The sequence below is a fragment of the Rousettus aegyptiacus genome, unplaced genomic scaffold (genome assembly GCF_014176215.1).
Source record: "Rousettus aegyptiacus isolate mRouAeg1 unplaced genomic scaffold, mRouAeg1.p scaffold_m13_p_6, whole genome shotgun sequence".
Taxonomy (NCBI): domain Eukaryota; kingdom Metazoa; phylum Chordata; class Mammalia; order Chiroptera; family Pteropodidae; genus Rousettus; species Rousettus aegyptiacus.
The window spans coordinates 89,075,124-89,095,580 of record NW_023416309.1 but is presented as its reverse complement, the minus strand read 5'-3'; the positions used below and the strand labels follow the sequence as shown (position 1 = coordinate 89,095,580).

The 20,457-nt window shown below is 48.7% G+C and overlaps 1 protein-coding gene across 4 annotated transcripts; it reads right to left on the bottom strand.

The window, feature by feature from the left end:
• Positions 1-1,068: 1,068 nt before the first annotated feature.
• MPO (myeloperoxidase) lies at positions 1,069-10,940 on the bottom strand. Of its 4 annotated transcripts, none has more exons than XM_016123118.2 (14): positions 10,775-10,940; positions 10,597-10,674; positions 10,355-10,448; positions 9,909-10,084; positions 9,599-9,722; positions 9,357-9,486; positions 9,064-9,270; positions 7,903-8,218; positions 6,002-6,162; positions 4,597-4,852; positions 3,956-4,126; positions 2,889-3,126; positions 1,911-2,141; positions 1,069-1,385 (listed from the first exon to the last, which is right to left on the bottom strand). In XM_016123118.2, the coding sequence occupies exons 2-13, from the start codon at positions 10,670-10,672 to the stop codon at positions 1,934-1,936; spliced, it is 2,157 nt and encodes a 718-aa protein (XP_015978604.1). In that variant the 5' UTR covers positions 10,673-10,674; positions 10,775-10,940; the 3' UTR covers positions 1,069-1,385; positions 1,911-1,933. The 4 variants fall into 4 exon arrangements, with proteins under 4 accessions (XP_015978604.1, XP_015978602.1, XP_015978603.1 ...); XM_016123116.2 differs by having other exon boundaries at positions 1,069-1,160; positions 10,775-10,939; XM_016123117.2 differs by having other exon boundaries at positions 1,069-1,160; positions 10,813-10,928.
• Positions 10,941-20,457: the final 9,517 nt, after the last annotated feature.

Genomic DNA, 20,457 nt, shown 5'->3' with positions numbered 1-20,457 from the left:
GCTAATGTCCCTTCCAGATGCCTAGAGTTAATGTTCCTTCCAGAGGCCATTCTGGGAAATACCTTCTCCAGGGCAGACCTTGGAGCCTGGAAGGCTTCTGAAGTAGAATCTCCAGAATATTCCTTGAGCTGCTGCCCAATACATATTCATGCACTTTTTAAAAATGACCCTCTGGAATGTCAGCCCAGCCAGGGCCTCTGGCCCCCTGACTGGCAGGGTGGGGTGGGAGGTACCTAGCCATCTTGTGGGAAGAGCCCAGAAGCCAGAAGACCTGGGCTGCAGCTTCTTCAGACCAGGCTTCTTCAAGGCCTTGGATAAACTCATTCACGTCTCTGAGCACCCACTTTTCATCAGTGAACTGGAGATAAGTAGTATTTATCTTGCTCTGGCGAAGTCCCAATGTGGCCTGGTGCTCCTATGGGTACATCAGCTCCAGCATCCTGCACACCTTTAGGCTCCCAGCTACAGGTGCCCCTCTCCAAATATGGGGAGAAGCAGGGAATCCACCAGTCAGATATAGGGATCAGGCTCCAGGGGAGATTATTTAGGGAAATACCCTCCTTTTCCTCTCTCAGCTCTGGCCACAGGAAGCCAGGACTGAGAAGAAGTCTCCTGTGTGAGGATCCCTGAACCACTTTACCAGGTGCGCGTCATCTGGGAAGGGCGTACCCTCCCATCGCACCTCTCTGCTCTTTCCCTCCCACAGGACAGTGTTTTGTCCCATTTCTCAGCACCTGACATAGGTCTGACACAGAGTGAGCATGTAGCAAACATTTACCCGAGCAATAAATGAACATAAGGACTTGATGACCACAGTTCCTGTTTCCCTGTTGGTGCGGGCAGAAGGCAAGAAGGGAGGGTCTGCTCAGTTTGGCCCAGCCCCTCGGCTTCTAAGAACTGACTGCCTTCCATGTACGGGTCAGCCAAAGGAAGACTCTTGGATTCCCTCACCCCCAGTTCAGAAAACATAGGGCACTGAGGAACAGAACACACTGGTTCAAGTTCAGGACCGAGAGTAAGTCTTACACCGAGGCTCTAGCCCCACTATAGATACAGACAGAGTAAAAATCCCCATCAGTGCTATTTTATTATCATAGATGTCAGGTACAAACAAATGGTACAAAAGGGCCAAGGGGCCTCAGTTCCTCTCCAGGCAGTTCCTGTGAATAAGCAAGAGAACAGGATAAGGAAGAAAAAGGGGAGAGGTGAACTGAGCCTGGCTTGCCTGGGTCTGTAACTCAACTACCACAAACAGCCCAGCTGCTCATGGCCGTTCCTCCAGGGGTCGCTGGTTCACTCAGCTAACCGGGACACTGTCAAGGTTGTAAGCTTCGTGAAGGAAGAAATGGTGTCTGTCTTTCTGTTTTCCATGCCTAGCACAGTGCCTGGCAGATAGGAAGTGCTTGATTAATAACTGAAGGATGCAAACAGGCCCTCTAAGGAGTCATGACAGCTATAATGACAGCTATTTCCTTCTTATTTACAAAGAAGGAAACTCAGACTTGGTGGACTGAGTAATGGGTTCAAGATCACACAGCTGGTAGGGTGCAGATCCAGGGTTTGAACCCAAGCAGTCCGGCTCCTGAGCTTGTGCTCCTCACCAATCTGCTCTGCAGCCTTCCATATACTTATTACACACAGAAACAGCAAACACACACTCACATAAACGACACACATACACAGCACCCAAAACACTACCATGTTCATAGACAACACACACACGTGAAACAATTTACATACATTGCTTGTGGACACAAGCACACACACGCACACACACGAATGAATGAATGTCTGGCCATTTGTCTTCTTGGCCAGCACCCAGAACAGGGATGCGCTCACATAAGGAAGAGAGATTTGTGGCTCCAATTGGCCAGCCCAGGTAGCCCAAGTATGCCCAGCCTTCACCTCACCTCTGCACCTCCTTACACAGCCTCTAGTCGCTTTCCCTCCAGGAAGCTAGGTCCAACCTGGGAAGTGTACTACAGTTGACAAAGTCCCGAGGGAATGTGTTGGACATGAAGATGTTGTTCTTGGACACGGTGGTGATTCCTGTATTGTCGCAGATGATGCGAGGCAAAGAGATCTTGGCCAGGGCCTGCTGCTGCTTCATGCTGAACACGTTCTTGTTCTCCCACCAAAACCTGCATGGGAGCACATATAACGTTGGACCTGAGGCTCTCCTGGGATGAGACGGCATCACTTGGCCGGAGCTGCTCCCTGGATGCAAGAGAACCACAGCAGACACCTATCTACAATACAAGACAGCTCCAGGCACTCAGGAAGCCAGGGGCTTTCAAACAAGTGGAGCTCCACTCACGGCACAGAGTAAAGCCCAGCTGCCTCGATGCCCCCATTCCAGAGGCCTCCAGGGCCCCACTGATGCTAGACAGGAAGCTGGACCCACACTCACTCACTGACCCAGGCTGAACCCATGGAGGTGGACAGAACCTTGGAAGTGGGTTATAACTTGTCCACCCAGAGAGGGACACCTTTTTCTAATTTTCTCAAAGGCACAGTACAAGCTCGGTAAGAACTATGTATGTAGATGTCAGAGCCACAATGAAGGGGCACTAGGAGAGGCAAGGATGAGACTGCCCGGTAGTAACTGACAGCACCATGATTGCACCCTGAAACATGGCCAAGAAGAGTGTCATTTTCTCCTCTTTCTCTCCTTCACAACCAGGGGTCCAGGTCCCTCCTTGCTGTACCCTCAACAGGTGCAGAGCACAGTAGCGATGACCTTGAGGTTCCCTGGGACACACTGAAAAGTCACAGGTTCCTTCTAGGCCTTCGTTTTATAGGAAGGAGTTGAGGCCCCCACAGATCTGGGACAGTCCCACAGCCCACAGCCACAGAGCCGGGCTGGGTGGCTCAGCCTGCCTCCTCACCGGTCGCCGTCACGGAGCTGCCTGAACTGGGTCCCGATGAGACAGGCGAGGAGCCGGCCCACACGGGCGTTGGGCTCCAAGGGCTCGGCCACGCCACCTATCCAGATGTCGATGTTGTTGGGTGTGCCATACTGCTCCATCAGCTTCCTTGCCAGGGCAATGTTCTTCAGCACCGTGCCCAGCTCACCCACTGTTTTGGGCTGCGGAAGTCCACAAAAGCCCCTCCAGGCATTGTACCCTGCATGGGGGGAGGGAAGAGGTGGCTACAGGTGTATCCCAGAATACCCACCTTCCCAAAACACCAAGACCATACACAGAGGCACGTGAGGGCGGGGAGGACACAGAAGGGCTTCTCTCGGGGCTATGAACCCTTAGAGAATTCCGAACCCTTGGTTCAGGCCAAGGGGACAGCTGGGTTGCTCCAAGACCCTCCCTGTCTTTCCCTTGCCCTCCTACTCTAAGGCAAATCTTAAACTGCCATAACTTCTGTCAGGTCCCAAAGCCCTACACTGCCATAACTCCCGACAAGGGGATATTGCATTGTTCCCCTCTGAAGGTCTCAGACCTGTGAGGGTTGAAGTGTGTCTAGGAGACTCAGCCACACCAACTATCCCATAAAGCAGGCACGGGCTTTGGGGTTAGGCTAATATGGTTTCAGATTTCAGCTCTGCCACTGACTTGGCTGGAGAACCTGGACAGGTTTTGAATCTCTGCAAGCCTCAGTTTCCTCATCAGTAAAATGCAAGCGATAATACTCTCTTCTTCTCAGAGTTCATACAAAACGAAGCAAAAAGAAATAATGATGGAGACAGATTTTCAGACTGTGGGGGCTAGGGAGCATGTTATCATTATGCTGTAAGTTTAAGGGTTACAGCCATGCAAAGGCAACCAAGATGAGCTAAAATGAACCAGGTGGGCCCAGGGAAAGGTAGGTACCTGACCTCAGACTGATTCCTAAGAGCAAGGTGTTGGTGTGTGGGGAAGCCTTGGGCAGCTGGGGCCACTGGAGAGGGCAGGCCCCAAGACTGGGAGGTGGGGTGGGGGAGGAGGACACTGCAGCTCCTCACCTGGGAGGCCGTGGTCCCGGCTGCGCTGCAAGTTTAGAGCAGGCAGGTCCAGCCCGATCCTCATGACCTGCTGAAACAACCGCTCCCGGATCTCATCCACCACGATTTGGTTCTGGCGATTCAGTTTGGCAGGGGTGGCCATGAGGCCCCGGAGGATGGGGTCAATGCCACCTGGGGGCAAGAAGAGCAAGGTTAGGGGAAGGCTCTGGCTCAGTATCAGAGCTCAGAGTGGAGTCAGGGACAAGTTCAAGGTGGGGTCAGGGATATTATAGAAGAGGGCTGGGCACATGCAGCTCCTGGTGTGAAGGTGGCCCCAATGAGGAGGTCCTCATCAAGGCATCAAGGTCTCAGGGGATTATGCCGTTCAGACCTGCAAGGTTGGGGTGCTCCCAGGCCCTGGCCCCCTAAGGTTACTGAGAGTCACAATACACAGGAAGGGGCCAGCTCCTTATGAGCCATCTCCACCCCACCGTTTATGATTTGATGCAAAAGCAGAGTCAGGTGAACTGAGGCTGGGAAGTCTGATCGGATCCCCAAAGATGGAAAGAGGATTTCCCCTGCCATAGCTCCCTGTGGCCAAGCCCACCCCTACCGCACCCTCAGCTGCCAGCCCACTCTCTCCCAGCCTAGGTCCTGCTCACCTTCCAGCACTACCCTCCAGGTGGCAAAAAAGGCCTTGCTGAGTGGAACGTGGGGTTTGGACCTCATGGGCTTGTACTGATTGTCCAGGCGGAACGTGAAGGGTTGGATGAGGGTGTGGCCGTAGCGAAAGGCGTTGGTGAAGACATTGGCGATGCGAGGGTCCACTGAGTCATTGTAGCAGCGGTACTTGGGCAGGTACTTCTTCATGCCCTCTGGCCCCAGCACCAGGGGCAGGTAGTCCCGGTAAGTGATGATCTAAAGAAAAGTCACTCTGAGTGGCCTTTCGACTGTTTCCACCTGCCGCTGGCTTGGGGGATTCTTCCCATCTGTCTATGGTCAGGGAACAGCCTCCCACAGCACTGGATCTGGGTCTAACGGAGTGGCACTGAGGGGCATAAATAGAGCTTACCGTGACCTTGCCTGCTACATGAACTTGAGTCAGTTATTAACCTCTCTGAGCCCTAGTTCTTCAAATGTAAATTAAGGGTAATTATGCCAGAGTATTAAATAACAACAGGCTTTGTTAGCCATGGTGATAGCTCCATTGACTTTGAGTTATTAATGTCCCATTTCTCCTACTAACTTATAAGCTCCTTGAGGACAATGGTTATATTTCATTTCTTTTGAAATTATTAGGAGCCCAGAAAGTAGGCTCATAGTAGGGTTCAATATATGACTATAGAGGAGATGAGGCAAGAAGGAGAAGGCCACCCTAGATGACTTTCCCCAGTGAAAACAGGAGATATAGAACAGTCTCACTCTAGAATCTAGGCTCTGGAGTTTCCCATGAGGCTTAAACAAATCTCACTTAAGTTCTCAGTGCAACTCAAAAACGCCTGGGACCCTCTCCCCCTCCTGAGCCCATGAGTATTAAAGGGTGGGCACGTGTTTGTGGGTGTGCACTAGTGTTTAAGTCTTCGGGGGAGGATGGGGGAGCTGGAGCATCAAAGGTTGGGAAGGAGAACAAGGAACACTGCTCAGGTATAAATGAGGAAAAGGAGATTAGGTGAGGTACGATAGAGCTGGAAGAAGAGGTGAGTGGGTAAAGGAGCCAAGAGTGACAATGAGATGAAGGAAAGAAGAGGCATTTCCTGAACAGCTACAAGGCACCAGTTAATTTAGATTTAGCCATTTAACCCTCCCAATTCCATTCCCAATGGACAAGAAAAAAGAAAGGGGAGCAAGCCTGTTAAGAAAGGGATGAAAGACAAGTAACCTTTGTCAGGCACTTAGTATCTGCCACGCAGCTTCATATATCTTAAATCTTTATAGCATCATGGATGAAGAAACTGATGCTCATGAGTGTTAACTTGCCCAAGGTCATGCGGCCAGGATGTGGCAGGGGTACGTTTGGATCCAAAGTCTGCTCAACTCATGGCATCGCTGATGCTCAGGAATGCCTACCTGGACCATGGCTCCCACGATCTTACGGGCTTCCTGGTAGAGCCTCTCTCCGTTCCACCGGGGGTTCAAGCGCTTGAGCTGCGTGGCCAGCCGGTTGTGCTCCCGCAGAAAAAGTGTGTGCAGGGAGGTGAGCCCAGGCATCTCACTTGAGCGGGTGTCCCCTTGGGGAAGCAAAAGCTACCATCATTCCTAAGACTTCCATTCCAGAAAGAACTTGCTCCATTGAAACTCCAGCCAAAGACTGAAACGCCTCCTATTCTGTTCTCCTAATTGTCATGTTCAGTTTCTACCTCCCCTGCCTTGATGCCCTGGTCCACCATAATAGCTTTTGTTTAGCTGGTTGGAGATATTCATTCAATAGGCGTCAGATCTGACCCATGTCTTGCCACCTGCCAATACTTGAGACTGGGAGCTCCTTGAGAACAAGGCTTGCTGTCTTTTGCCTTTTTGTATCTGACCCTCTCACCCAACACACACAGAGACACATGGAGTTTAACACGGTGCTTGGTACAAAGTGGGGGATCTATAAACACTGCTTCATTGACTTATCCTCTTGATTCGGGGGAGGCCAAAAAGTAGCATGCATGTTGGCACTCCCCACTTCCATGCCCACGTCAAACACCACTAATGAACACAACACTCTCTCTTGCTAAAATTGGATGCAACCCCAGAATCTTTCTCAAAACAGGACTCTGGAAAGCCGCTAGAGACTGATCAGAGTCGCCATCCCCGCCCTTCCTACATGCTAATTGTGCAGCCTGCTCAGGGAAGGGGGCTGGGGCGCGGGCTGTGTGAAGTCCACACCTGAGACTATTCCAAAGAGCTCAGTTAGACCCCTGATCCTTCCAGTCCTTCTCCAAGCCTCCTCTGGAAGGGCCTGAGAGCCACTTCAGCAGGACAGAAAGCAGGCTCAGTCCTCACCAGCTCTAGAGGCCAGTGGGAAAGAAATTGCTAGAGAGTGCCTTTTCCACACTGTGAGCTGCTAGAGGCCATGACGATCCCAGGCCTGGGACATGTAGCTTGCCAGCACCAGGCCGGAGGCAGCCGTGACTGGCTGGGGAGTGCTGCCCTCACTAGCACGGGGAAGTCCACACTGGTGCTGACCTCAATTCTCCTCCCTAGGGCTCAGTCCCCCGAAGCCACCCAAAGAAGAGGTTGGGAGGTCAGAAGGAAGGGCCTCAGGCCCACTGTTGGGTTTACCTTAAAACACGTTGGCAAATTTCTGGGCCTGGGCACCCTCACTGCCCCGGTGGTCTCCCCAGGGCTGCCAGCTATTTAATTTAAAACCCCATCTTCTCTTATTACAGGGTATCAGGGTGGGCAGGAGCAGCACCGTCCAACAGAACTTTCTGGACTGAAAATGTTCTGCATCTGCGGTGCCCCATATGGGAGTCACTAGTCTGTGAGGCTCCTGTCCAGTGAAATGTGGCTAGTGCAGTGGAGAAACTGAATTGTTAATGTAAGTTCATTTACACTAACTTAAATTTAAATGGAAATGGCCACATGTGGCCAGTGGCTGCTGTATTGAACAACGTGGTTCTAAAGGGTGAGGGCGCCAGGTTGCTCTCTGTCCCTGTAGTTCCCTGCCCCTGGGAGACTCGATTCTCCTCTCTGCCAAAGTCCAGGGGGAAAGAGGGAGACGGAGAAGGGGATGAAGGCTCCTCAACCAGCCCTGAGTCTTCTTCCTAGGTTTGGGTTTTGTTTTTGTTGCTTCCCCCACCCCCACCCCCACCACCTCATTTCTGGCTCCATCCAACTTGTCCCCAAGGTAACTGAATTAACATCATAAAGTTGATGAGCACAGAGACCTTCTAAATGCCACTAGCTGCTTACAAATAGGCTTGCTGTGGCTCCAGCAGGGGGCGCCCCTGTGCCACCCCAGGTGTCCACCCGGGTCTGACCTGCCAGGAAGCAGCGGATGCGCGCTGAGCGGTTGGTGAGGAGACAGGGGTCGTCGTGCAGGTTGTCGAAGGGCAGCAGAGCCCGGCCGTTGTCCTTGAAGGTGTTGACGGCCAACAGGCCAAGCTGGTTGGTCCTGTTGCGCAGCTTCAGGGCCAGGGCGTCCTCGCTGCCGTACACCATGCTGGCATCCACGAAGGAGGTGAGCGCATTGATCTGGTTTCGGATGGTGATGTTGCTCTGCGTGCAGGCAGGGCAGGAGCGGAAGAAGGGGATGCAGTCGTTTTGGTTCTTGATGCGGGGGTCATTGGGCGGGATCTGCGGCACAGAGAGAGAGACCGCGCCTGCTCACCAAGGGCAGGAACAGAGGGCAGGAGTGACTCTCCCCTGGCTATACTCCTGAAGGCCTTGATCCCACTCGGAAGCAGCCTGGAGTCCAGGACCGAAGAGAGAGAGATTGACACACCACGACAGGAGTCCCTCAGGCCTTCTGGCCTCCTCAGTCTACAGGCAGGCCTCTCAGAGCCCGCGAGGGATCACTGCCTAAGCTTCCACCAGCAGAGCGCCTCTGAGCTCCAGGGGCGATAACGAGAATGTTGGACGGGGGAACGTGGGGTCCCTGGGAGGTGAACCTGCTACCCCTCTGACCATCCCCCTAAACCTCCCCATCTCTCACTGCTTTTCTCCTCTGCGTCTACTCCTCCCTCTCTGTTCTCTGTAAGTAATGCCTGCACTCTCTTGGCCCCGCTTCTCTTTCCTTTCCTGTTCCCATCTTGCTCTCCTCGAGGCCCCTTTCCTGTCTCTCGCTCTAGTCCCTGTCTTTCTGATTCTCCGGTTTTTTCCCCCCACCCTCTCCCTATTCGGCATGTGCCTACCATCCGGTCCCCTCTCAGCCCTGCTCCAATCCCACAACCCAGGCTCTGTGTAATGTGGGATACGGGGAAGGAGCCCCTCTGTGGAGTGGGAAGAGAACTGAGCATGGGGTACTTATCTACAGAGGTTTAGGGGACAGTGGGAAGGTCCTCAGCCTGGGGTGGGGGTGGGGCCAGCCTTACTCAGGAGCTGGGGAAGGAAACTTGGGCACAGCGGGCAGTGGCCACCTCCAGGGATGATGGCCCCTCTCCCCACCCAGCAGGCCGTGGCTAGGGAGGAGCAGGGAGCACCTTGAGTGGGAAGCACGGTGGCTGCTGCAGGCAGCTGATCTCACAGTTGAGGCCACTGACAAAGGCGGCCCGGGCCGCTGGCTCTGGGGAAAAGTCAAGGTCGTGGTCAATCAGCTGGCCCCACTGCATGAACAGGAGTGAGCGCTCCTTGTCCGGGGTCAGCTGCTCCGTGGGGAAGCGTACAATGGCGTTGGAGACCGCTCGAGCCTGTGGGACACAGAGCATCAGGGGCTGCCCGGGGCCACGCCACATCGGCCTGGCCTTACTCCCTCCCTCTGAGGGCCGGAGCTCACCAAGGGCACCCGGAAGCCACCACGCTTGATCCCAGGCGTCCAGCCATAGGGCAGTGAGAAGCCGTCCTCATATTCAGCCGGCAGCCAGCGCGCAAAGGCGCGGTTGGAGGCCCCCAGGGTGGGCCTGCGTCTGCAGAGCGAGGACAAGGAGCCGTCATGCGGTGGTGCTGAAGGCCTGCGGGGTGCCAGGATGCCATCCTGAGCTGTCTGCATGCCACGGGGCCACCCCCCACTGGCCACACCTGTTGTTACACTGCCCAGTGATGGTGCGGTACTTGTCATTCTCTGGGCACGTCACACGCACATCCTGGTAGGCACAGCCACTTGATTTTGAGAGCAGATTCAGCTGGGCAGGTGTCAGCACATCTGTGGGCCAGGGAGGAAGAGGAATGTGGGAGCTGAGACTCTCCACTTCCTATCTTAGGCTGGGGAGCCTTGGTTGGTGGGGGGCATGGAGGGTGGCTCAGTGTCCCTGAGACTCCCTGGAAGAAGTTTGGGGGTAGGGTCCCTGGGAAGTGGTGGGGTCCCTTGGAGGGGCAGGGGCAACAGTACCAGTGACATTGAAGGGCCCTGACAACAGGGGCCTCAGCTTCCCCTCCAGCAGGTTTAGGGCCACGTGCAAATAGTCAGCAGCCCTCACAGCTGTCCTGGTGGCTGCCACTGGCTGCTTGAAGTAGGACAGGAGCTCCATGGGGCTGGCCGAGCCACTGCGAAGCCGCTGCTTGATGCTGCTTGGAGAAGGGAGGAGTGAGGACCAGAGGAAGTGTGCAGAGTCACCTAGCAGAGCCCCAGCCCAGAGATGGACATGCAGGACAGTGTAGACAGACTCCAGACAGAGGCAAGGCCATGGGAGGGACGGTTTGGAAGACGTTCTTACACCCAAAGACACAAAGACTGACAGACAGAGGCCTCACACATGCACAAATTCCCCATGCCTGTTTCTTTTCCGAAAGGCCTGGGCAGCCTTGCCCAGAGCTGGGTAGTGCCTGGCACGTCACCTTTCCCGCCGCTCCTTGTAGGCCTTGTCCACTAGCCGCTTGGCCTCCTCCATGCAGGTCAGCACCACCGAAGTTTCTACCTGCCCCTGGACAGCTGCCCAGAATAGGGATCACAAAGTCAGGAATGGGCCCAAAGCCCCCTGTGAGACCCCAGAGCCAGGGTGGCCTGCACTAAGAAAGGGATCCTTGGAACTCAAAACCACCCTGACTATACCACCTTTCCCTTCCTTCTGAACTGTTACCTGGAACAGCACCCTCAGATGGCCAGGGCATGGCCAAAATGGCCAGGACTCCTGCTAGGATCAGGAGCAGCTTCATCTCTGCAACAAGATCCCAAGCCAAGTAAGTATGCAAAGCCCACAGTGCACCTGGGAGAAGAGAGCGCCACCATTCCTCTCTTCCCAGGCCCCTTGCTTGTACCTGCGTGCCCCAGTCCCACTTCGATGGGTCCTGCCTACCGATGCAGTCCAGACCTCCTTGAAGGAGGGGTTCACGACGTCCCTCCTTGGCTAGCTTCAGTCGCTCAATCCCCTAAGGACCTCAGTTTGTAAGCTCACCTAGCAATGGCAACACCTCTCAGCCAAATCTAGGCTTTTATGTCCTCCAAGCTGGGGGAGGGGCGGGGCAGATGAGCCCCGCCCCTGGAGACCTAACTCTCTCTCCTTCCCCACTAGGGTTGGGGTGCACAGAGAGAGGAGCAAGAAAGGGGGGACTGGAACCGTTCCCGCCTTTGAACTTAATACCCCCGCCCCAGAGTTTCTCTCCCCATTGTGTACCCAGACCAGTGCTGTCCCAAAGGAGTACAGACAACTAACTCCTCTCCAAAATTCTGGTTGAACTGAGTACCCAGGGTTCCTTTGAAAGGGACAAAAGTCAGAAACCAACAGCCTAAGCAATTATGGGAAATAGAGTGACCCCAGAGGAGGGGGGAAAGTAAAGGGGAGATCAAGAGTGACGATGATCTGATCGGCCTCGGGGGGATGTCTCCCACCCCAGGCAGTAACCTGGCCCCTGCGGCCAACCCTGGTGGGCAGCCCCCATTCTTGGTGAGGGCTAAAGGGACAGGAAATCTGTCTGGAGACCGTTGGGTTTCACAGGAAAGAGGATCCTGGGGGCTATGGGCTCAGGACCAAGGTAACTTCCTCCATCCCTCTCTTCCTTTCCTTTCTTCTTGACTTTTGGTAGAGGGCCATCTTCAACACCCCCACCATCTGCTCCCAGATTTCAGGAACCAGGAGAGAGCAGAGCTCATTGTGGTTAGTGGTCAGTTGGGCGATGCAGCCCAAGGCCTCTCTAAGATAAGATCAGTGCAGTTAGGAGAGCTGGGGTTCAACTTTAGGCTCATTCTTAAGTAGAATAGGGGGAAGTTTCTACCTTGAAGAAGGCTGGCAAGGGGGCTGCCATTCTCAGGCAGGAAAATACCCTGTGACCGATGCCTGTGTTTGTCCACCTCCCTGGGATCTCATCAGGCTGGGCACACGCCAATTACAGTTCTCATGTCCTATTTGGTCTAGCCACACCTCTGACTCCAGCCGCCTTTCTGTCCTCACTCTTGTCTTCTATGCCCAGACCACACCTTCTTAGTCAGGGAACAGGGAACAGCAACACACATAGAACACCCTTCCAGTGTACCCAGAGATCCTGTCACGCGGGATCTCCACTCCTGGGAAGCAGAGCCCAGGGCTCCACGAGAGAGGGGCCATTGCTCCAGACTTGCTCTGCCAGTGACTGGCTAGGTATGAACTTGAGCAAGTGGCTCTTTGTGAATCAGCTTCTAGAATTTTATAGGCTTTTGAAAATAATTTTTTTAATCCTATAAGTAATATATTTCCATTCATGAAAAGTTAGAGAACACAAGCAAAAACAAAAATAAATCAAAATTACTTATAATCAAGTGAGGTTATGGGTAATTGTTTTTCCTTTCCATGTTTGACATTGTTTTTCACTAAAAAAGAAACAGGAAGGAAAATAATTTTCCATGATCCCACCATTCACCGATAACCTCATTTACTAATTTGATATCCTATGTATAGATACAATATGTATTTTAAACAGTAATAAGAACATACTTTAGATATATTTTTACAACATACTTTCAGTACTTAATAATTTATCCTGGAGATCTATGTCGATAAATATAGATTTACTTCATTTTGATGTCTGCATAATATTTTGTAAGACATACTATTATTTATTCATTAATCCTCTCTTGTTATATACTTGGGTTGTTTCCTATTTTCACTATCATAAGTCCTGGGATAAACATCCATAGAGTTAAATCTCCAGTCACATCTTTCATTATATCCTTGGCAAGAAGTCCGAGAAGTAAAATTGCTGCTTATTTGAGTTTCCGCATTTTTAAGCTTTTTTGTAAAAAAACAAACAAAAAAAAACTGCACCTTACAGCCCATTAGCCGTGCATGGGAGCACCTGAATCCCATCAGCCTCATCAACTCTGGCAATTAGTGTCCTTTAACTCTTTTAGAGAAATCATCAAGACTCAAGAGGGAAAAAGCATTTAATACAAGCCCCTCATAGCATGGGTGAGGAAGACAGAGCCCAGCAGAAGAAATTACTTTGCCAAGGGCATCAGAGTGGCACAGTTCAGAATAATCGAGCTGTCAGGCCTCTTGACTTCCACACCAGTGCTCTACTCAGCGGCCTCTGCGTGCTCCTTCCTGACCTTTAACTTGGGCATTTATCCAGCAGATTATTTATTGAGCCCTTGCACGTGCTAGGCAGGTACGGAGCTGGCCGCTGGATTACTCCACTGAGCAAAGTGTAGAGCATCAGAGGCCTGCCTCGCTTTCACACGATCGGCGATGAGGCAATGAATGTTCGAAAAACTGAAATCTTTTCCAAGATTGTTGTGAAAATGCCCTTCGCTTTATACGTACTTGGCAGTGGGAGATTTCTCAAGATGTATAATCCCAAACCACCCCAGCTTTGGCTCAGGGCTGGGGCTGTGGGCCTGCATTTGTGTGTAGAGACTTGAGATGCTCCATGACTTTATGATGTTTCCAATCAATTAATGACCCAACCAGGATCACTACATGGCTGCCCAGTGTGTACCACTGTTGATCCCTCATCTAGGCTCTATTTGCCTGGCTCAGGCATGTTTGAGGCTCAAGGAGCGCACAGGAGAATGCAGAAAGGCAAACCAATAGCACCTCAAGAACTTCATAAAAGGCTCTGTAGGAGCACCAAACAGTGGCACTTGGACCAACTGGAATGACCTTAGAAGGCTTTCTTGAGGAATTGGTGCTTGAGGCCATCTTGAAGAGTGTTTAGAATTTGACCAAGTGGACATGGGGAGGAAGAGCAACCTGGCCCCAAAGAATGGCACAGCGAAGGCCCTGACACCAGTGGGCTTCATTCAGACCGTTTCACCATGGGGCAAGAGTGAGACAGGAAAAGGCTGGTAAGGCAGGCAGAGGCCTGAGACCCAACACTCTGTGACCTACTGGGAAGTGCTTGCCCTGAAGGCTCCGGGGAGCCATAAAGGCTGTGCAGTGCATGGTCAGAGTTGCACTTTAGAAAGCTGATTCAGGCAGTGGAGTGGAAGGTGGAGGTGCGGGAGAGGGAGGCCCAGCGACCAAGCACTGGGCAGGAGGCATCCTAGTGATTCACGGGCATCAAGAGGCCTGATTCACTTTCTTATGATCAGCAATGAGGCAATGAATGTTTGAAAAACTGAAATGTTTTCAAAGATTGATGTGGAAATGCCCTTTGCTTTATACTCCCAATGGGAGATTTCTCAAGATGTATAATCCCAAACCACCTCAGCTTTGGCTCAGGGCTGGGGCTGTGGGCCTGCATTTGTGTGTAGAGACTTGAGATGCTCCATGATTTTATGATGTTTCCAATCAATTAATGACCCAACCAGGATCACCACATGGCTGCCCAGTGTGTACCGCCGTCGATGATCCCTCATCTAGGCCCTATTTGTCTGGCCCAGGTGTATTTGAGCCTCAAAGGGTTTCTCAACGTGCGGAGTAACCAGAAGGAGAATATGTCTACCTGAGGAAATATTCCAAACAAGCCTTGTTCCATAAATTACCCCCTAGTTTCCAATCCTGGGGGTGGCCTCTGGAGGGCACTGCTGGAACTGCTACATCTCAAGACTATAGTTCTCCAAAGGTGTCCCTCATCTTCCCACCCCCCCCCCTCCGCAAACATCCGCACCTCTAGAGTGAAGTCCAACTGCCTGTGGGATAACCGGCCCTCTCCGCTGCCACTTGCAAAACAGCTTGTTCTTTCTTAATGCTGTTCGGAGAACAATTCAGTTGGGATTACAGCCAGATTTCCTGTGCGTGCGTGTGGTTGGAGAGAAGGAGGCTATGGAAGCTGGGGAGAAGGTGAGAGGCGGTGACTCCTCAGGCACACCGACTGCACCCGGCCCGAAGGCCTTGTTTCCTACTTGAAATTTTAAAAATTAATTTTGAATTATACAAGTCATCCCTGGAGATATTTTGAATAAAATTAAAAACATCACACATCAGGTTAAAGCTCTCTTTAGATTGGGTTATGGCACCACCCCAGTTCCAGGCCTCCTCCTCCACTCCTTAGACGTAGACACCGCGGTCATTTTATTTTGGTGATTGTCCTTCCAAACCTTTTACTTTACATCCATTTATATATGTGGGTCTATGGAAAATATTCTTCTCCCTTTATTTTTCGCTAAATGATGCCACATTATGCATTATGCATATACAGTTTGGCAATATGCTTCTCTCACTCAACAATACATGTTGTAGATCTGTCATGCACTACTTAAAGAACAATCTCACTTTTCTTTTGTTTTCAGGCAAGGCAACCTTTGATTGACCTCACAGATTTCAAGGACCTTGTCAGCTTATAATCTATTATTTTTTATTTTTTATGCCTCAGCACCAGATGTTCCTAGGTGGTCTCCCATCCAAGGACTAACCAGGCTCAACCCTGCTTAGGTTCTGTAATCGGATGGGATGAGGCTTGTTCAGGGTGGCATGGCCGTAGACCAATCTCACTTTTTAAACCGTTACGTAGTATTCTTTAGTTGAGCTATGCCTCCTCCATTATGCGACCATTCCTCTATTGATGGAAGTTGACATTTTTCCATTTTTTTCACTAATAAAAACAATACAGCAAAAGGTCTCTTTGTACACATACACAAGTGTTCTCCAGGTTAAAGACTGAGAAGTGGGCTACAGGTTTTGTGTATTTAAAATAATACACAAAATAAATTAATAGGTAGGTATTTTCAAACTGTCCTTAAAACTGTACAATTCTCTTGGGCAAAGATCAGAATCGCATTATTGGTTCAATTTTTATTTCTTTGATTAATAATGAGATTGAGTGTCTTTCTATTTGTAATTCCTCTTCTGTAAATTTTCCTGTGTTTGGTTTTGTCCATTTTCCTATTGGATTGTCATTCTTTTTACTGATTTGTAAAAGCTATTATATATTGTGGATAAAGACTCATCTGTCAGCTGTTATGTATGTTGTTAATATATATTTTTTCCAGACTGTCACTTTTCATTTGTTTTTTGTGGGGTCTTAGTTTTGACATGGTAAAATTTATCAGTCTTTTCCTCTGTGGATTTTCTTTCTCAGACTTGTTTAAGAGGATCTCTCCTTTTTCAAAATTATAAACATATTTTCCTATATACTTGTCTTATAGCTTAATACTTTGATTCCATATGTACATCACTAACCCGCCTGGAATTGTTATGTGTGAATAGTAAAGGGTAAGGCGCTATCTTCAATTTTTTTCCATACAGATAACCAGTTGTCTCAGTGTCTCTAACTGAATGATCTGTCATTTCTCCATTGAATGGAGATACTACTTTTATCACTTACCATAACTGTGTGTGTATTCCTAGATTATTGTATTCTGCTGATCTACTAGCCTCTTTATTGATTCCTATGCCAATACCTCATCATTACAACTGCCCTAACTTTCTAATATGTTTTGATTTCTGGTAATATAAATTCTCCTTCCTCATTCATCTTTTTCAAAAGAATCTTCAATATTCTAACACATTTACTTTTTCTTATGAATTTTCGAATGTCTAGTTCCATGAGAAATCCTACTGACACTTTTATTGATATTGTATTCAATTTATACATAAATTTGGTGACATTTGACATCTTTATGACAGTAAGTCTTCTCGGCCATTCAACATATATTTGCTAGGCACCCATGTGCCAGCTCTGTTCAGGATACTGGGGATACAGCAATTAACAAATTACTTGCTCTTGCAGTTTACTTTCTTGAGTATATTGTCTTACTTATATAAGTCTACTTTTATATCCTTCACTGAAATGTTATTGTTTTACCTTCATGTTGGTGTGTTTCTAAGTACTTCCTTATTGAGAAACATAAACTTGGTCATTAACTTTCTCCACGGAACTTGTAAACTCTGTATTTTCTTTCCTTTAAAAGCATGCAAGGTAAGTATTTTTAAAGATAAAAATTTTTTAGTATGCTTCTTTTAGTTCTCTTTAGCAGGTAGATTCATAGACCTGAAAAGCACTGGACATTTTTAACCCAGTGTTCCAGAAAGGTCACACTCTCTATTTAATGAATAAGAAAAAAAAAATTTTAAGAGGAAATATTCAAGCTTTTGTTAGTTTCAAATAACAGTTTGAAAATTTGTTTAGGGTAGTATTGTAAAGGTAAAGAGGTTAAATTACATGATTGTACAAGTGTTTAATGGTTATTCAGTTAACCCTCCCCCTTATACTAGTTTGTTGCTACTGGTAGGGGGTGGGGGGAGTAAATGTTCATGAGACAAAGTTCAACAAAAAACACTAAAAGTAAAAAGTGCTAAACTCAAAGAATTCGACAGCATCTTTACCCATCAGATTAGTTAATATTTAAAGAGACTGATAAACCAGCGCCAGTCAGCATGTGGAAAAATGAATGTAAATTGGCCCCGCACCACGGGATAGTGATTTGGCAATGTCCTTCGAAATCCAAATGTACATGTGCTCTGACTCAGCAGTTCTACTTTCGGGAAGAAATTATCCTTCACATGCATTCTTAGGAAAGCATAAAGATATCTGCACCAGGGTGTTTATTTCAACCTCATCTGCGACAACCAAAAGACCAGGAACAAGCCAAATGTCCATCGATTAATTTTTGCCACATTGTGATACATCTACATGACTGTGTTTTATGCTGCCTTTAAAACTAATGAGGGAGGTGTATATGTCACAATATAGAAAGATATGCCAAAATTAAAGAACTAGTTACAAAACATTATATGCAGCATGATGCAATTCATGGAAAACACATAGACACACATACATGCTACACACATGCACACGCATAATTAAATGTGCATAGAAACTTCTGGAAGCAGGCACAGAAGCCTATTAACCGTGGTTACCTTTGGAGAATGGAACTAAAAGGGCTGAGGAGGAGGAGGAAACTTTGCTATAAAACCCACACCCCTCTGTTTGATAGTTTTACAAGGACAATATAATAATTTTATCACAAAACAACTAGTACTCTCTCCCTTCACCTCAACCCCTCAAAGTAGCAAACTTTGGTTTATTTTACATAATCGGTGGTTTAGGGTTGCTTTTACTTCAGTTTCAAACACTACCAAAGGTTGAAAGAATAGATAGCATTGGCATAGATGGCATTTTAGAGCAAGCATTTCCTCTGTAGGAGGCTTCAGTTCTATGACTGATAATTTGGGTAAGTATAGAATTCAAATTCAAATTTCTTTCTCTTCAGCGCTTGGGAAGATATTCTATTATCTTTATGCATTTAGTACTGCAGTTAAGTTCTCTGTTACAAGTAGACTTCCAGTTCCTGAAATATGGATATTAACCTGTTTCAGACAAAACAGCATTAACATGGGGTGCGGGATCCATCAGCCAAACCTACCTGTAGCGATGTCACAGAAGTGAGACACAGAAGTGAAATTATTGGAGAGCAGAAAATTAAAAAGACTATGAACAACCCCCAGGGAGACAGAAGAAGCCTGGGACCTTGAGAGGGGAAAATGGACTAGAGGGGAGGAGAGCAGGGCCAGGTGTCTCCAGCAGGGGATGGGCTAGGCAGAGCTTTCCAGCCCTGCCTCCTCTATGCACCAAGTTGCCCTCATCAGATCCGTGCCTGTCCTGTAGAAACTGCAAGGCAGGAAAACCGCCCCTCAAGACCAGCAGATGTTTGCAGGAGGGGAATTACACAGAGGTGCTGGACCCTGGCCAGGTTAGGGAGTAGAAGCCGCAGGTCCTGTCTTCTGCCCTGAGGACTAGAGTATTATGACCTGAGGGGAAGTTCTTGCTTTGATAGAGGTACATGGAGATTCCCTAATCGGTAAGGTGTCAAGATTGAGGGGAGGGAGGAAACAGAGAAGGGATGAGCCCAGGTTGTAACCTGAGTGTCTCTATGATATGAGCCCCCTGCCCCCCACCATCCCCACCACCCCCTTATCTTTGCCCTGTGCACAAGCCTCAAACTCAACAAGAAGGGCACGTGCTAGGGAATAGGCTTTCATCCACTTCCCAGGTCATGGCCAAGTGGAATTTATCCTAGGAAAGTAAGGTTGGTTTAACACTCAAAAATCAATCAATGCACCTAGGAAGACTGGGAGCTGTAGGCATGTAAAAAAAAAATCTATGAAATTTGCCATAACTAAGAAAGAAAAACCACACGATCTCTCTCATGAGATGCAGAAAGCTCATTTGACAAAATCCAACATCCATTACTGATTACCTAAAAAAAAAGAAAAAAAAAACCTCTCTGCAAACTAGGAATAGAACTTTCTCAAACCTAATAAAGGGTATCTACAAAAACAAAATAAAACCAATCAAAACAAAACCCCCAAAATCTCACTAATATCATACTTAATGGTGAGAGACTGGACGCTTTCTCCCTAAGAGCAGGAAGCAAGTGTCCACTCCTGTTATTTTTATTTCACATTGTATTGGAGGTTCATATTTGACCAATGCAGTGAGGCAAAAAAAAAAAAAAAAGAAAGAAAGAAAGAAAGAAAGAAATTAAAGGCATCAAAATTTGGAAGGAAGATTTAAAACTGTCTTTTTTTACACACTATATGATCACATAAATAGAAAATTTAAAGAATGTATGAAAAGCTACTAGAACTTATAAGTGAGTTTGATAAGGTTGCAGTATATGAAGCCAAAAAAATCAGCTGTATTTCTATATACTAACAACAAAGATTCAGAAGCTAAAATTTAAAAAACAATACCACATAATAGCATCAAAAATATTAAATCTCACAAAAGATGTGCAAGATCCTACTGAAAACTACAAAACATTACTAGGAGAAATTAAAGACCTAATTTGATGCGGAGAGATACTTTATTCACAGATCAGAAGACTCAATGTTGCTTAAATGTCACTTCTTTCCCAAATTGATATGTTTGTTGAATCTTAATTGTGTCCTTGCCTTAGTCGTCTGGAGTCCCTACAAGACAGCTGGGTGGGCGCTACCGCTGACTTGGAGAGTTTCCGTGAGAGGGCCAGGGGACACAGCGTGCTGCACTTTGGTGGCTCCTCGCCTGGGCGGTGATGCTTCTCGCTTCTGCCAGCTGTTGCTGGCCACCTAAAGTGCCGCCTGGTCTCTGATCCAAGCTGCCGCTTCCACTGCTTTGATCTAAAGGCAGACATCCTTACCTTTGCCCCTTGGTCCAATCAATATGCCACAGTCAACGGACCTGGTTGCTCTTCACACGGAACTCCAGCTAATCACAATCAGTAGCCCCCGGGGACTCTTCTGCTCTGTCCGTGCCATCTCTACGCCGGGAGCAACGTGCCGAATTCTCGGCCACCCTGCCTGGGGAGTCCTGAGTACGATCTTCCAGCTGTTTGTCTTTTCTGGAATCTTCTCATTTCTAGTCTACCATGATTCTCCCTCCTCCCCACTTCTTGCTTTCGGGTGGAACTACACATGGTATTTGTTTGCTTGGTTGATTGGTTTTTCTTGTATCTATTCTTTCTGTCAATTTGGTACTGGAGAAGCAAGACTGCAGGACATGCCTTCTCTCCTCCTGTTTCTCCTCTCCCCCTGTCCAGGTCTCTTTCTCCCTCCAGGACCCTGCCCCAACTCCAAACATCTGGCCCAACTCCCAACACCTGG